This window comes from Cynoglossus semilaevis, chromosome 3 (assembly GCF_000523025.1).
Source record: "Cynoglossus semilaevis isolate Cse_v1.0 chromosome 3, Cse_v1.0, whole genome shotgun sequence".
NCBI lineage: Eukaryota > Metazoa > Chordata > Actinopteri > Pleuronectiformes > Cynoglossidae > Cynoglossus > Cynoglossus semilaevis.
The window spans coordinates 4119954-4137570 of record NC_024309.1 but is presented as its reverse complement, the minus strand read 5'-3'; the positions used below and the strand labels follow the sequence as shown (position 1 = coordinate 4137570).

Here is a 17617-nt window from a genome sequence, read left to right as displayed (position 1 = left end):
AAAAAATAAATAAATAAAAAAGGAGGAAAAAAGAGAAAAGAAGCAAAACAGTTTTTTTCACAGCAACCAAAAGGAAAATAATTATTTCAATTGAGGGAAAAAACAACAACAACAAAGGTAAATTAAAAAAATGACTTATTCAAAGTTAAATGATTGACATGAAGAGTGATTTCTAATGTTTTTTTTGGGGGGGGGGTTTCACATTTAAGACATTTTTTTTAAAGGTGTATTTTTTCTTCCTCCCACAGCACAACATGCCCTTCTGGAGGATCTCCAGCCATTCAGACCTCATGGCCCTCCACCACGCTCTAGACCTGGAGTACTTGTAGCACTGCACCACCGTCGGTCCGTCCTGCTCCACCCCAGCACACGATGCAACCTTTTCTCTCTCACCCTGCAGCCCCATCCCACGCTTACTTACTGCAGATTCCACGGCTCAGAAGAAAGAACGAGGAAAAAAAAACACCCCTCTTCCTCCCTCAGCCCTCCCACCCCCTGTGTTGCCTGGTGTCTGTCTTCCACTCCAAAGGAAGAGATGAAGAAGAAGAAAAAGAGGAGAATGGGGAAAAAAAGAAGGCTGAGCCCACGGTTAATGTGCTGACATACGGTCACACTTTGTCTTAACCCTAAACTTTTTTTTTTTCCTTCTGGAAGTGAAGGAGTGAGTAAAAGTAAAAGAGAGAGAGAAAGAGAGGTGAATTTACGGCGCTGCAGCTGCTTGCCCTGGTTACTGTGAATTGGCTGCTTTCTGAAGCTGTCAAAGTGTTTTACGGCCTCCTGTTTGTGCCGGGACTCTGTCAGGGTTCACACCTGTGAGGGGAGCAGAGCTACTGAAAGGGCCTGGCCTGCCTGCCTGCCTGCCTGCCTGCCTGGCTTGGCCTCACCTCTCCACTGAACTCAGCTACAGTAAACCGCAGGCTCTCCACAACCTCCCCGGAAACCTCTGCTCACCTACAGCTCTAAATCCTGGGACACAGGGACGGACAAAAGCGGCTGCTCCTCTTTTTACTGCGGGCCTGGGAGTCCTGTGCTTCTTATTTATGAACGGAGACTTTGCGAGTGGTGCCGTGCCACTGAGAAGGTACCTGGACTATGAGAAGACTCGTGCCTTTTTACAAAGTACTATTCATTTCCACCAACACTACGAGACATTTATGGAAGAAACACAAGAAAGTGGGGTTTTCTAATAATTTAAGGACATGACAAAAAACTTTATTTACAATGCTGAAGACAATCGTGTACAGAGGACATTTTTTTGTGTGTGTAAGTTTGTAATCACTGGACTATTCCTTCCTATATTCATTTAGGTTATTGCTCTCTTGAAAGGCGGCATACTTCTTCAGTGAAGTAAAGAAATATATATCTAGGCAAAACAAAAAGTTGTCCCTACGCACATGAGCGTGTCTGATGCCTGAGAAGTGTTGACGTGTTCAAGTTTGTTGGGTAAACAAATATGTAGATAAGGTTGGGGGGGTTTGTGATTAAAGGAAAAATCGTTTTGTCCAAGACCAAAAGCATGGATGTCGAGTGTCAACGACAGTTCGTCAGAAAACTTCAACCTTCACAGAACACAAGACGACTCGTTTCACAGGGAAAGAAGTATTTATTTCACAACTTATGTCCTTTTGGCATTTCATCAACCTGAACCACAAACATTGAAGGCAAACTTAATTCTTAAAAAAAGAAGGGATTTTACAAAAAACAACTTTGTGGCAATTATAGCTGCCTCCTGATAAAAAAAATCCAATATTTAAATAAGCAGGCTTGAATAGGTTTTATTATGTTTTATACAGGCGCTATAATAAAAAAAACTCTTGTACAGCGAGCGCAATTTTGTATGATGTTGTGTTTTATTTCAACGTTGAAAATACATTCTGTGTCCCCGTTTTTGTTTTTTTGTTTTTTTCTGAAGTAGCTGAACTACATGAGATGCTTTCCATAGTGCTTTTACATCTGTGGATGGGGGAAACCATAATGAACACTTAAGAAAAGCCACTAACGTTGGAGGGGTTCGTGAACTGGCCTCACCTCTCCACTGAACTCAGCTACAGTAAACCGCAGGCTCTCCACAACCTCCCCGGAAACCTCTGCTCACCTACAGCTCTAAATCCTGGGACACAGGGACGGACAAAAGCGGCTGCTCCTCTTTTTACTGCGGGCCTGGGAGTCCTGTGCTTCTTATTTATGAACGGAGACTTTGCGAGTGGTGCCGTGCCACTGAGAAGGTACCTGGACTATGAGAAGACTCGTGCCTTTTTACAAAGTACTATTCATTTCCACCAACACTACGAGACATTTATGGAAGAAACACAAGAAAGTGGGGTTTTCTAATAATTTAAGGACATGACAAAAAACTTTATTTACAATGCTGAAGACAATCGTGTACAGAGGACATTTTTTTGTGTGTGTAAGTTTGTAATCACTGGACTATTCCTTCCTATATTCATTTAGGTTATTGCTCTCTTGAAAGGCGGCATACTTCTTCAGTGAAGTAAAGAAATATATATCTAGGCAAAACAAAAAGTTGTCCCTACGCACATGAGCGTGTCTGATGCCTGAGAAGTGTTGACGTGTTCAAGTTTGTTGGGTAAACAAATATGTAGATAAGGTTGGGGGGGTTTGTGATTAAAGGAAAAATCGTTTTGTCCAAGACCAAAAGCATGGATGTCGAGTGTCAACGACAGTTCGTCAGAAAACTTCAACCTTCACAGAACACAAGACGACTCGTTTCACAGGGAAAGAAGTATTTATTTCACAACTTATGTCCTTTTGGCATTTCATCAACCTGAACCACAAACATTGAAGGCAAACTTAATTCTTAAAAAAAGAAGGGATTTTACAAAAAACAACTTTGTGGCAATTATAGCTGCCTCCTGATAAAAAAAATCCAATATTTAAATAAGCAGGCTTGAATAGGTTTTATTATGTTTTATACAGGCGCTATAATAAAAAAAACTCTTGTACAGCGAGCGCAATTTTGTATGATGTTGTGTTTTATTTCAACGTTGAAAATACATTCTGTGTCCCCGTTTTTGTTTTTTTGTTTTTTTCTGAAGTAGCTGAACTACATGAGATGCTTTCCATAGTGCTTTTACATCTGTGGATGGGGGAAACCATAATGAACACTTAAGAAAAGCCACTAACGTTGGAGGGGTTCGTGAACATACAGGACATGTGCTATCGACTGTGAATTTCTTAAGCAGAAACCCACTCGTTGTGTTTCGAATGTTTTTTTTTCCCTTCTTTGCACATGAGCACTGCAGGCCTTTACATTTCAATTTGGATTCCCCTCACTCCCTCTGCCCCTCCCTTCATCTACCCCAAACTACAACTATTCAGCCCCTCCCACTGTGCTGCGGGGTATCTACATATTGCTGCTAGGTCAAGGTAACGGTAGGTTAATAGAGGAAATGTTTTATAGATTCATACAGCACGCTTTTTTGTAATTATGTCGCAATCATAAATGCAAACTGGAAATACTTTACACTACACAGGCCTCATTGTGAAAAGTAAGAGATTGTTGTGTCTGCAAAATATGTGTACAGATGTTTTGGACATTATTATTTGACTGTGTTTAAATTAATAAAACTGATTTGTGAACTGTTAAATGATGCTTAGTGATTTTGTTTTTGTTTTAAAAATAGTTTATTCTTGACATTTTGTTACTGGTTTGTAATTGTATTTATAATATATTTCTGTTTTGTTTTATCCAAGTCTCCAATTTGAGTAAAATGTATTAAATATTTAGCAAAAAAAATTGTTAGACCAAAATAATTGTTACATTTTTGCTAAATTACAGCCAATGATATGTTAAAGAATAATAGAGCTCCCAAATGAAGTTAACTGTTAAATTATTACCCATGATGCAACAGAATAGTATGTGACACTACTGTTGTACAATAAATCTGTCTGACATGAAAAGGTGTGAAATCAAACATATTTCATGTCTAAACTGCCAGACAGGACAGTTAGAAAAATGTTATATGTTATTATACAACTGTCCAATGGTGGCTTTAAAAAAGATACTGAAATCTCAAACTATTAACAAGTGATTCAATCAATAGTAAAAACTAAATTCATCTTTATTAAAAAAAAAGCAGCTAATAGATTTCAAAAAGGATATTTATTAGTCCATAAAAACAAGTTACTACAGTTAACACCAAAGAAAAGTTTCAGCAAATATTAAAAAAATGCTTTTGTGTCTTTTCAAAATGCATTTTGCTTTTTGAAATAAAGCTTTTGTGTCAACCTGTTATCTAAAATGCTTAAACAAGAGATTAATATTAGCATGTTGCAAGATGCGAAATATTAGCTAAAGATTTCAAAGTTAGCAAAGTGTAGCCTAAATGTGCCAGAGGTCAGTAAACGTTTGATTATAAATGTTAAAAGTTTGCAAAATAAAATTACCAATATAGCTAATAATTAGCCACTGTGTTAGCTCACAGCCGTGATTGTATGAGAATTATTAGGCACAGTGTTCGTAGCATGTCATATTTTGGTTGTGTTCTGGTTGTAGGACGCCTGTGTTGTGTGTTGTTATTTGGGGAATGACATTAGTCTGTGCCACTAATGTCCTGAGACTGACACTGATGTCACAGGCCTCACTCTCTAATCCCGGCAGGAAGCACAAAGAAACTGGAGCTGGTTCAAGTCTAGACCAAACATCACATGCTCCCACATGCTAATCACATCCTTTAAATCCACACAATGGCCGCCATAAAATTCTCTGTTACATCGAGGTTGGCTTCTGCGTTGCAGACGGTGTGACTTCTTGACCAACACAGTGTTCTTTACATTATGGGTTAGTGTTTTTTATCCCATGAGCAAAAGGCCTTTTTTTTTGATTGCCTCAACAATGCGTAGCCTGCGTCATACATTCTTGAGGCTGCTGAAGTCCAGCCAGTGCCCAGAAAAACAGCGGTAACAGCTCCGGCTGTGTAGCACAAGCCTCCACGCACAATTTACATACATGAAACCACTTCAAGTCACAAAGAGTTTTGGTTCATTTTTAATAACGCATGAAAAATATTTATGAGGCTCACTTTATGAGGTGGTCACAACTAACACAGCGCGGCGTGTAACACTAGCCTGGACAGGGAGAAAGGGTCCAGCCTCCAAAACCACACTGGAGAATTAAGCATGCACGGAATTTTATTCAGAGGCGTTTAATATCAATTATATTCTCATATGGAGTGGGGGTGGTGTCACAAGCATGTGTGTCTGCCAGGTTGGATGGAATGTAGCAGCAACAATGGACCTAAATGTGCTTTTCCTACTGTGGAGCAGCTGAAGGACTGAGTAGTGTCTGAGGTTCTCTGCTGAGAGCTTCCACTCTCTGTGTAGCACAGAGGAAAGCTCTGTTCTCTTTGATACGTTTTCCTGATGCTCACGGAGCTGGCAGCGTCGGTCAGACACATCTAGACCAGACGTTTTGTGAAAGAAAAAGTGGGTGTTGTGGCATGTTGGCCAGCCGCGCCGGCTGCTCCGACAGGAATAAAAATAAGAGCTAGATTGTGTCTGCTTGGCCTGTGTCATGTACCTGAGTCACTGTCCAGACGTTTGAGTCGGTGGATTTGTCTTTCTTTTGTGTTGTGGTTTCAGCGGCTGCTAAGTGAACATGTCATACACTTACAGCAGCAGTGGTTGCTCAAGGACAGCGGGGGAGGCTCAGCTTTTTCTCAAGTACCACCAAAAAAAATAAACCACTCAAATATTTACAGTTTAAATTATTAGTTTAAATTATTTGTATTATTTTTTAGTTACTAAGATTCTAAGTTAATGAGTTCACTAAAAACAATCACCTTTAATATAAGTTTGCTCAGACGCTGTTTGTTGCAGATGGTTTTTTTTTCATACATTACCGTATTGATCCTAATAAACAGGCCTTCACTGGGAGTCATTGAACACACGATCAGGCTCAATATCGGTTTCAAACTTTTTAAGAAGCAGAACTACTATTTTTATTTAAAAATGCACCCGTACTTTGTTTGTTAGCGTAGCTTAACCACGTGGACCTCTTCCATTTGCATTAATATACTGCAACAAAAATTCCCAGCTTCTTCTGATTTTGTAAAATGATCTCTCTTCCAGTTGTTTGTCCTTTTCTTTCATGTGGCGTTCCTTTAAGAGAAGGAATAAAAAAAATGACTGAACAAATGGTTTTCAATCACATTGATTCCAACTCTTCATATTGATTCATTATCTCAGTACTTAACCATGTTATTCTCCAGAGCCTTGTTCTTCAGTGAACTTGCATCAACCCCCCACCCCCTTGTAGAAATAAAGTGGGCCGTTACCTCGCAGGTCCTCTGGTGGGCATTCCTCACCAGGACGTCCTGACAAAAGCCCCCGCTCTCCATAAAACTGTAGCGCAATAATAAACAACGCCACTGGTGATTTATGACGGTGCCCAGACAGTGATTTCATGCAGATTTCCATGGAAGGGGCCTCTGACGGTGCATCACAATTGAACTAATATTGTATTACATGCATATCAAACTCCCCCCCAAAAAACTTGATCTGCCACATCTCTTTTACGAGCAGGAAGCCTATTAATAGGCCCATGTTCTGCTCTTGGTGGCTAATGTGTCTCAAGTTAGGGGAATTTGTCTCTGCAGCGAGCAGATGTCCGCGGATTGAAACAATAAGAAAGAGGGGGAGAATTAAAGTCAAAGCCCCCGTCTTTAGCAGAAAAGAAGTTTCCGCTTGATGTTAAAAAAAGAGAGAGCGACATGATGTTGGATTGTCTCGGTCTGTGTTACTTTATTCTTGGTTTGGCTCGGCCTTGTTTGTCTTGGGGCAGGACAGATAAACCAACTGTCACTGATTGCAGCTCCTCCTCCAGTGGTTTGTAGATGAAGCAAAGACGTCTCCCCCTCCTCTTCACTGGAGCTGAGGTTTGCCTGGGAGAGAGAGAGAGAGAGAGAGAGTGACAGAACTGTTGTCATGCTGCGGCGGGCATTGGTGCTAAACTAGGCCCCTTTGTTTACTGTTTGTTTATTTCTCAGTTACTGGGATTTGACATGGGGAGTGAGGCAAGGACAGCTGGTAATCAGGAAGCTGAAGATGCCAGGGATCCCAGCCAGGAGTGTCAAACCTGAAGGGGCTGGGTGTCCACAGCAATGCCTGTCCCACACACATCAGATCAGCCATGTCCAAAGTCAAACTCATGGCATGTGGACCACTTGTATAAAGCCTTCAACCTCAGGGGAAATGGCTTAACGCATTCTATGTTCCAGAAAAATCTACTGAAGAAGAATTCAGGATGATTGGATTATTTTCAAGTCTCATTAAACGTGACCGACCAGATATTTCCAGTTAACATTTAGCTATTCTATTTAGACCATTTTTTTAAACTTCTGGCTGAACAAAAGTTTGTGTCAAACCAAAAGCTGTCTTGGCTAATTTTTAATTTGTGAATTAATTTTAAGACACTCCAAATACCTGGTCCAGGAGCATTTCACCTGTGGTCATTATTACAGTTTGGACACCCCTGATTGTGACTGTACAAATCCAATACTGTATTCTGGTAAAAAGTCTGAAACCCAGACCCTGGTCGGTGCCATGTAGAGTTCACAGAGCGTCGGTTACATACTCTACATAATAATTCACATGTCCGCAAGATGAGAAAAAAGGTTGATTGTGCCAGGTCTTTAGGATCCATAACAGCAAATTATGTGTAATTTTAGCAGAAGTCGTTGTTTTGACAAAGCCCACGCTGCTTCAATAAAACTTTCAGACTCAGTGGAAGTCGTTGTAGTCCAGTCCCCGGGCACATACGTGTCCCACACTCACTCAGCAGTAGTTGCTGCAGTGCATTTGTGATTGAATGCCATAAATGTTGAAATCGAACCATACGGTGCTCCACCTGGATCTGTGGTCAAACACATACACACACACACTGCCTCCTATTTACTGGGCCCACCGCACCACTTCATTTGTGAGTGGTAGAGATTTATATAGTTAGCTAAGGCCACCCTACAACAGTGAGTGTGTGTGAGAAAACACGCAGCAGAATGACTTCTTGGCTAACTAGAGGGCCGTTAGCTACCAGCTCCCTGTAGGTTTTTCTTCCTTTTTTTTTTTGGCTGCTCCTGCTCTTTTAGACCTCCCGTTATGCTCTCTATGAGCATGGGTGTTTACGTGTATGTGTGTGTGTGGACATGTGAAATGTGTTGGACCTCCCTCTCGAGTGTTAATTGGGCCAGTTCTCTCCAGTTGGCTGTCAAATTTGGGCCAAACTCCCTCTGGTTTGGCAGGCGGAGGCTCTGTGTCGGTTTAATAAACTCAAAGTCGTTCGGTTAATAAAACAGCCTCGTGTCCCACCTTGGTTTGTTTTCGCTCAATAACTCATAGCCAACGTTTTCCTTCTATTTTTCCTACAAGTATAAATGATTCAAAGGTGAACTCTGTTTGAAGGTAGAGCTGTATATTTCTTCCTTTCTATGTTATTTCCTCCACAAGTACCCAAATCTTCTCCTCATTGCTTTTTGAGCCCTGAAATACTACAAGGAACTAAATTTATTTAATTACTTAATTTTATGACCAAAGCTATGACTTTAACGGAATATTGCATTTTCCCCCACCAATATATCAAACTTAAAGGCTCAGTGTAATCTGAGAAATATGTAGATTATGATTTTAAAATGGACTGTAGCTGGGTAATATTTACAACTCGCGTAATCTTTTTAAAAAAGTTCTGAGGCAAGAGCTTTTTTTTCTTCCTCAACAATGGTACCTAAATGTTTTTTTTTTTTGTATTCTGATTAAATGGCCAAAACCGTTAGATTTTCCTCTAATACCACAATGTAATCAACAATCAATAATGCCTTTTAAAGAGATGTAAGCTTTATATTACAACATTTGATCAAACAAATTTTAATGTATACAGTTACATAATCATAAAAATAAAACTAATGTGCTAATAAATATTTGGACGATTAATAAATAAAAACAAAAACGAGGAAAAACATTATATTATATTTAAATTATACATATATTAGGAATATAAATACTTTGTACATAGATACGTAACAAAATAAGATAAAATGAAAGAAAATATTTCTTGAAGTGAAAAACATTGTAACATTATATCGAATTACATTTAACAAAAATGCAACCGAGTAATAATCATAATAATCACTTGATTTAATAAGTCAACGCGAGAGTGCGTAAGGGGACCAATTTGAGTGCTGCACCTATAGTAAAACATAAACAAACAACCCGGAAACATTTTGGCTTCACACAGAGATCTGGATTAGAAGACATCATTTTTTCCCCCAGACTGACACCTATATTAAGATGGTTGGCCAACAAACGTGAGACAAATCTAACTATATTATTTGCAGTGTGTTTTAGCTTGTGTGTCAGTGTGACGTGGTTCTGTAATATAGTTTTTGCTTGTCGTATAGTTTAGCTCTCATGTCGAATCAAGCTTTTGTTGCGCACCTGAATATATGGTTGTACATCCCTATTTAAAAAATAAATAATTATAAAAAAGATCTCTTCTCCAGGATAAGTTTTTTTTATGACATAGTGTTTAAACGTTTTGCCTTAAAGTTTTTGGTACTTTAGTATCATTGCACATGCATTCGAGGTAGGATGCACTCGGTACCCGTGTTCAGGAAAATGAAATCATAATCATGACAAAGAGAGACAATGTATGATGTGTGATCTTGTCTGTTCCTGAACCATTTACAAGTATCCACTAACCACAGCCTTAAATATAGTTAAAAAGGACAACTGGTTATAATTAATTGGGTGACTATGCAAAAAGGATATTTTCTTAAGGGCTGATGTTGTGATGTATCATAATTAATCATTAAAATTTTCCTGTTTCCTGTTAAAAAGTGTCCTCTAACGGCCTGTTTAAAGTCGTGTCATTACCTGAGTTGTTTCTTCACAGTTCTGATACTAATGAAAAATATGGTGCAAACAAGATTTACAGTAAAGGGGTTTAAAAAATGTGGTCGGTGTCATATTTCTAACATGACATTCTTGCTATAAAAAAGACTTGAGCTGCTCACAGTCTGGTCACTGTAAACTGATTCTTGCCTTTATGATGTGCCAGACATTTATTATATAGACAGATCTGGACGGCGGGCAGGACAGAGAATCACAAGCTAACACACGCTCTGTCTACACGAATGCCTTTGTTCCGCTTTTTGATGTTGCCTGTTGAATTAGGCAGTGGTTTATTATATAATGTACTTGTTGATGACTATCCTTGAAAATTAAAGGTTGATGCTGAAGTGAGGTCTGAAGTTGAATATTCCTAAAGGAATTTTATATAATCTGTTTCTGTTTGGAAGTTGTGACTTCCATGTTTAAACTGCATTTTGAATGACGGTGGCTGATATGTGATGAAGAATCTGTTTCTATGAAGTACAACAACAAAGCCAGGCCCTCATCGAATGAAGAAGTCAATTGTTTTTTAGCACCAACACTCTTTTGGTTTTACCCGTGTTTGAGCCCGCACTTTCCCGTCAGAATGTTAGTGTTTCGTTCCAGTTGGCTGAAATGGTTCTGTGTTTTGTCGTAGTCTGTGGGTTGGGGACGCTGTGAGGATGGAGGGGCAGTGTGGGCCAAGGTACAGAGAGAGAGAAAATCCATATCCTGGGTGACTGCTCTTCTGGGGGATTACAAAGGGTTTAACTGACGGATGAAAGAGAGCAAAGTAGTAAGTGACATTTCTGGTCTGGGAATATGGCAATCAGCAGCATGGAGCCACGCCAAGGCTCCTGGTCTGGTCTAGAAAATGCTAAAAAGGCACTAAGGAGTGTAAACAAACACACCATTGGTTAGCAGCAAAGGAAGAAGGAGGGGTGGGGTTATCCAGGGGGACAGATCTGTTAACCATCAGTAGCTGCATTTCATCCTGCCGCCCCTTTCCAAAACCTTCAAGGGAGGCTTTGTGTACCTGTTCCGCAGCCAGGAGCTGGGAATTTGGGGAACAGGAAACTGAGCCCTCCCTCATCCTCACGTCTCACCCCACTCTCCTTCTCCTGTGCCCTTAGCTACCCTCCAACACACACACACCCTACATTCACCCCCTGCTATGCCCTCCATTCTGTGCCACCGGTGTTCACCCTCTTCCCTTTCATTGCACATAAAGTAGGCCATGTCGGACACATGTATGTTGTACAGAATGTCAGTGGAACACAAAAACACACACAGTGTTTAATTTCCTTTCTACCAGTGTCAGAGGGTGAGTCGACTGAATGCAGTTATAAAACTCCCTTCAATTTAAAGATTTGCTCTGAGCCATGTTTCCTCCAGCAGCAGCTGTCACTCAGCTCAGGTACGAAATCTCTTCTGCGCATTAAAGTAAGTCCTGTGTCCCACAGCTGAATAAAACAGACGGAGGCATTTAAACCTGGATCCATAATTCATGATCCTCTATTCGCCATCCGCAGAATCACAGCATTGACAGAGTTCACTATGTTAATTGTTTCAGTTAGTCCATGGTCTGGACTGTTGGACCACAGAGCAGGTTCCCTTCACTGTGCTGAGCGTTTTTGGAAGGATATTGTTTCTGACGAAAAGCTGCTAGGCCTATTACTGTAACAATGAGGGAGGGATTGGAACATTAAGGGGGAAAAAAAAAAGAATTCCTTCAATAGTTTTGTGCTGCAGGCTGTACTCTGTATTCTGTGCATTAATTTAAATTAGCAGAATTATTAAAGTACTACATAAAACAACTATTTTCTCAAGTTAAAGTTTAAAAGTAAGACATTTTTTTATTTAATTTTATATATATGTAGTTATTAGGAACATTATTATATTTACATAGAGGAGATTTTTTTGGTAGCACCCTGGAAGAAATTAGCATTTAAAAAAAAGTTTAATTAATCTTTTTCCTGGAATTATTGAATATGGCATTAAAACAGAGTTCTGTACTCAGTTTGATTAATTACAAGGAAGCTGTGGATTAATTATGATTTATCATGATTGTAATTAATACATTATTTTGATTAATCAAAAAGATTTGAGTTTCCTATAATTTGATTATAAAAAGAAAATCAAATGCATGCTGTCGTTAACTTGGCAAATTACAGTTGACTTAAATCAACAGTCCACTGACACGTTCTCACCACAACTGTAATGTCATGAGCCTCAGAGAGCATAGTTTGCGCGACTTCTGTAACGTTGCCAGTTGTCAAAGCTGAAGGAGTTTTACGGCTGTCCATTCATTACAACGGAGAAGAATTCTGTCCCTGGCACTCAGATGACACGGATCATAAAGGCTTCATTGTAAATGCTGACTTGTCTCCCTGTATGCTAAATTAAAAAATAGATGTAACCTAATACAGGATGGTAGAGGCGATAAGATCTGGAGTCGGCCCGTGTCCCTGCAGGCCCTTCTCCTGCCTGCTGCAGTACGAGGAAACACAGCAGTCAGTGACAAGAGGAAACAGTGAACACCCTGCAGATCAACAGATAATGCTTTTTTTTTCTTTTTTGGCAAATTAATCTATTCCACAACCCTATATTATATTTTCACCTCTTGAAAAAAATGTCTGCTCTCAAAGCCCAGGGTGTTTGTCTGAGACAGAAGGATGAGGAGTGGTGGGGTGGCAGAAGTAGAAGGTGTGAACTGATGGTGATTTTAGGCTAATGAATCTCTGAGTGTTTACAGTGTTTACAGCACCGCATCGATGGATGTTGTTTTTTTGTTTTTTTACTATCAAAAAGAGATGCTTAGCAATTTCTGTGTATTTAAGGTGTGTGTGTGTGTGTATAGAGAAAGAAGTCACTGCGCAGCACCATGACAACAGTAGGCTGACCCTCTCGCTCTCTTTTTCTCTCTCTCTCGCTCTAATTGTCTGTGACCTCGTAACTGGAGACCTACTCTCAAGGCAGGAGGAGGGCCTTTCACACGGCAATCACTTTTGGATTTGTCCTCTATGCAACTCCTGAATACCACTGCCAGAGAGGTGTGTGTGTGCATGTGTGTGTGTGCAGGTGTGGTGACCAACTGTATGAATCTAAACTAAAACTGAAGTAACATCCTGGAAATTAGAAGAACACGTCTGAAATTGATAAGATGGAGTAGAATAAATGTATTTTCATTTAAAAACATGCTACCAAATGTTTCTTTTATAGTTAATGTATTAAATGTGATGCTCAATGTCTGCAAATGCTGCTTCAACTGTCTCAATTAATTTCAGTCGCATGTTGAATTTGCTTGTGGAAGAAAATTTCATACATTTAAGTCCCTTTTTAAAGCCTTTTCTCTTTGTCATTTTCTACAATTGAACCTTTTTTATGTTACTCTTATGTTAAGAGTTTTGACTGAAAAAACAGTGTTTGTTTGTTTGTATTTTTATTTTAATAACTATTTCCTACATAAATGTTCCAGTGCACCTGCAGTACCTCCTCTGACCTTCTCTGGTCTGTGCACCCCCTGTTGAAGACCTCTGGTCTGTAGTTCTAACTTGGGTTTGAATGAAAAAAACAGACTTGGAAAAAATGATAAAATAAGGAAAATTGCAAAAAGAAAAAAAATAGAGTGAGCTGGTGATTTATTTATCAGGACATTTATGAACTTTTTTATTGTCATTTCAACACCACATCATGGAAATACAGATAAAAAGTTCTTGTGTTGGGGGCGACCATGACACTAAACCCTTAGAATTTTTCTTTTATTTTCTGATGTAAGCACCTTTCACTCCTCTGATCCTTAATTACAGGTACTGCAGGTTGCAAAGGGCAGTAATGGATTCCTTGAAGTCAACTCTCTCTTCTATCGCTCCTGTCTGTCCATCGTTTGCTCCATCTGTCTGCAGAGGCCGGGTCTGTTCTGATGTCTCTCTTGTGTTCCACCATAAAGGGGCCTCAGTAATGGCCCCTGTCACACACAAAGGTATTAAGGCCTAAATCCTCTCTCTCTTCGACGCCACTGGCAGCTGGGCTGAGGGAATAATTTGATTTGGAATTTTATGCTGGAAAAGAGCCTTTCTTCCCGAGCCACATTTGCGCTTGGCTTCTCCTCAGCTCTGCAGCCCCCTGAAAGACTTTACATGACATTAACACATTTCAGAGAGCATTACGGCTTGAAAAGAGATTTGTCTAGACAAAGACATGGTTTATTTGTAGTTAAAGCTTCATTTCCTGCCCGTTCTTTCTGCTGCACTCTCCATTCTCTTCCTGCACCTTCGCTCACCCCGCCCGCGACCCCTCCCCCCTGCCAGCAGCACAATGGCTGGCGTTCTGACAGGTAAGAGGATTTCAATTAGTTTACCTCAGAATGGGCCCCGAGAAACGTGATTAATGAAAGCAATTAGTCTCTGTCATGTCTTCAGCACACTCCTGCTAAATCACCCGACTGCTCCTCGCTGACGCTAAGAGCAAATTACATCACCCAGACTCTCCCCCCGCACTCTCGTTTTCTCTCATCCTCTTTATGAGCTTCCCATGTCTCGATGAAGAAAGCAGCGGAAAGGAGAAGGGGGGAAAAAGGAATGAAACCCAGCTGATAGTCATGTGCAAGTTTTTCCTCTCTTTCCTTTACATGGGTATCTCATCAACGTATACTGTGTATGAAGAACGGTAATAAAAAGTCTCAAACTCATCAACTTTAACAAGTAATATTCAAAGAGTTTCATGACCATTCTGCTGAAATAGTGGCTATGATCGAGTGAGAAAGTATCATACTGTACGTCTATAGCTAGATGTCCCAGTCTAGCTAATAATAATAATGCAGACAGATGAGAGTATTGCAGTACTGGCAGTGAATTAAACATTTTTTCAGTCGTCCTAATTACTTTTCCTATCACCATTTTAGACAGTGCACACACACTAGGAGGAAAGGAAAGGAAAGTGAACTACTACGTCAACTAATTCAACTACTTACTACTATTAACTCACTACAATTGGATTAACATAGGCACATTTCAAAGTTTTGTGTCCACAGAATTTCTCACCCCCCAGGAGGAAGAAGTAAAAAAGGTGAAATCAAATAAAAGGGAATTTACGGAGCCATAGGTAATGTTTCGCTACTACAGGCTGGGTGGACCTCAGCCAACAGTAATCACTGCTCAGTGGGAGAGAAAAAGCCTCACCTGCTCCAAAAACCCTCACATGCGATGTTTCCTCACACAGTTTTTACTCGGGTTTATATATTCAACCCACCTCCCCCACCACCACCACCACCACCACCACCACCACAGCAGCAGCAGATGCACTCACCAGCTCTCTTTCATTTTCTCTTGGTTCTTTCCGATTCCTAAACTTTGTCTGTGGTTCACAGGCCCAGACTCTGTGTCGTATGATAAATTGACAGTTAAATTAAAGTCTTAATCTGTATAAAATTGGTACAATATTTTTGTAGCAATGTTTTAGTTGAGGTCTAGGGTGGCACAGCTGTACATTTCTGCAGCTTGTTTGAGGTATTAATGACAAATGTGCTTTGAAAACACTGAACTTTTTATATAAAGACCACTTGTTCTGTTTGTCAGTACATTTGGCAAATTCTTCTGCACACATCTGGGAATTAATTTTACTATAATTTTATCCCAGTAGCTGTTAATAGACTTCATTGAAATTAATTCATCTTGTAGACAGTTACATCCTGTAATGGCTTCTCTGTGACCTTTTGGAAAGGTGTGCTTAGGATGATAGGGTTTACATATTTTGATGTTATCCTATTTCTTCATTTCCTGTACTGGCTGGGAACAAGGTTCAGCGCAGGCTGCAGCTAGACCTAATGTTCTCCTTTTCTGCCCTGCCGTCACCACTCTCTTCCCGACCCACTCTGTCTGTCAGATGGTGGATAACCGCTTGACAAGCTCAGTCCTATTGAAGGTGGGATGAATGGAGGTCTCTCTGACATCCACCCTGGCCTTGTCTCCTCTTTTGTTCAGCACACTGTATGTCTTGCGTTACATTTTTTTTTTGTATTTCAACACATTCCTGAAATTTGCATTGCTTTGCACGTTAGCGTCACACACAAGGGCCGCGTCTTGATTCTTCCTGTAACGCTTCAAATAAGGTCTTCCATGTCAAGCTGTCATGCTTGACTACAGTCATAACTGAGGTACCCTGTGCCCCCTCCCCATCCTCCGCTGCCCATTAACCCTAAAATGTGGAAAGCAAGAGACACGCATTCAGGCCATGCTTGTTCTGTCAATCTTTTTCTTTCTCACCTCTCATCCCTCTTGCTGTCAGACTTTTTCTCTGTCCCCGAGCCAAAGTCTAATTGTTCAAAGTTCTGTCAGCCTGCAGCACTTTGATATTTTCCCAGGCTTCAAAGAAGCACAGCAACAGAAGATGTTTGACTGCAGGGCACATTGAGATACAGCCAGGACTAATATTGGTTATCATGTCTGTTTGTCTTAATGTTCACTGAAATCGCTCAGAGTTCTTGTTTGGTCTGGCGTTTTGGAGGGAAACAAAATTGTTAGTGGTTTTTCAGGTGGCTCGTACAATGCGCCCTAGGATATTTTTTAGTTTGCAAATGACTTTTTTTAAGAACACACAGGAGAATAACATGTCTTAGCTTTATGCTAATTGCAAGGGTTTCTGTAACTGATACCGGCCTAATATGTGTATTTTTTATCTTGTAAACCACTGTAGTCTGGAGTCTGTAGTGGTTAAGGACAGCTGGAAACAGATGATTTGGTGGAGAACTTTGGAAAAGTAAAATTTTAATACAGTTCAAAGTTATTTCACTACTTTCACAAGTAATTCTGTACAAATAGGTTGAGAAATATGAATGTGTTCTGTTTTTTGCTCACTGACATTAAACTGAATATCTGCAATTGTTGAACAAAATATCTAAGATTGTTTGGATTTTTGATGGTATATATACAGAACACATTTTGTAAAATACCAGGAGATGGTTCTGAATTTAAAAAAAAATCTCTTCTAAGTATTTCAGTCATATAAAAAGGGTCACTATGATGGCGAGAAATATACAGTAACTAAACGGAAACACAGAAAGGTTCCAGCAGCACTGTTTGGCCTTCTACTTTATTTCATGTATTTTTTACAAAACATTTTGAACCTGTAACAGAATGATATATAACACAGTAACTTTATAATAATATCTAACCAGGTCACTGACTGAAAGGTGTCATATGATTTTATGCCTAATATATATTATAAAACAGAAAACATTGTTAAATTGTAATTGATGACATGACAGAAAATTGAGAAAACATAAAAACATTTAAAATTTTAAATATTTCAGTTTGACATTTGCACCTATTTTGAATCAACCACATCCCACTGAAGACATGCTTGTTACTCAATTACTTGCAATGTAATTCTGTCAGGGGAACCAGCACTTGACAACAATAAGCATTAGATTGTGTTACACTTTCTTGTCTTTTACTCCACATAACATTAGTTCACTTTTCACACAACAGTGATCCAATTTCTTTGTTTCTCTGTAACAAGTATTGTTTAGTGTGGAGGTTGCCAGCAGCAGGTTAGCACCTCCTCAGCCCTGCTAACATGATAGGCATTCACCTCCATGGGGGATACGTGCTGCACGTTCTATTTATGGATGCTGAGTAAAATGACACTGTACCCTCAAACCCCTGTGTCTGAAAGGGAAAAACACGTTATTGTATGCGGCATGCAGAACTGATTATAACAAGGAATATAAGTGACA

The 17617-nt window shown here is 39.8% G+C and overlaps 1 protein-coding gene across 2 annotated transcripts in view; it reads left to right on the top strand.

Annotated features, from left to right (window-relative positions):
* eya1 (EYA transcriptional coactivator and phosphatase 1) overlaps positions 1 to 389 on the top strand; it is a 33293-nt gene extending 32904 nt beyond the window's left edge. For both annotated transcript variants that reach the window (XM_008307622.3, XM_008307623.3), the window contains one exon: positions 249 to 389. In XM_008307622.3, the coding sequence (XP_008305844.3) occupies positions 249 to 329 (81 nt within the window). In that variant the 3' untranslated portion in view covers positions 330 to 389. The remainder of the gene's footprint in view (positions 1 to 248) is intronic.
* Positions 390 to 17617: the final 17228 nt, after the last annotated feature.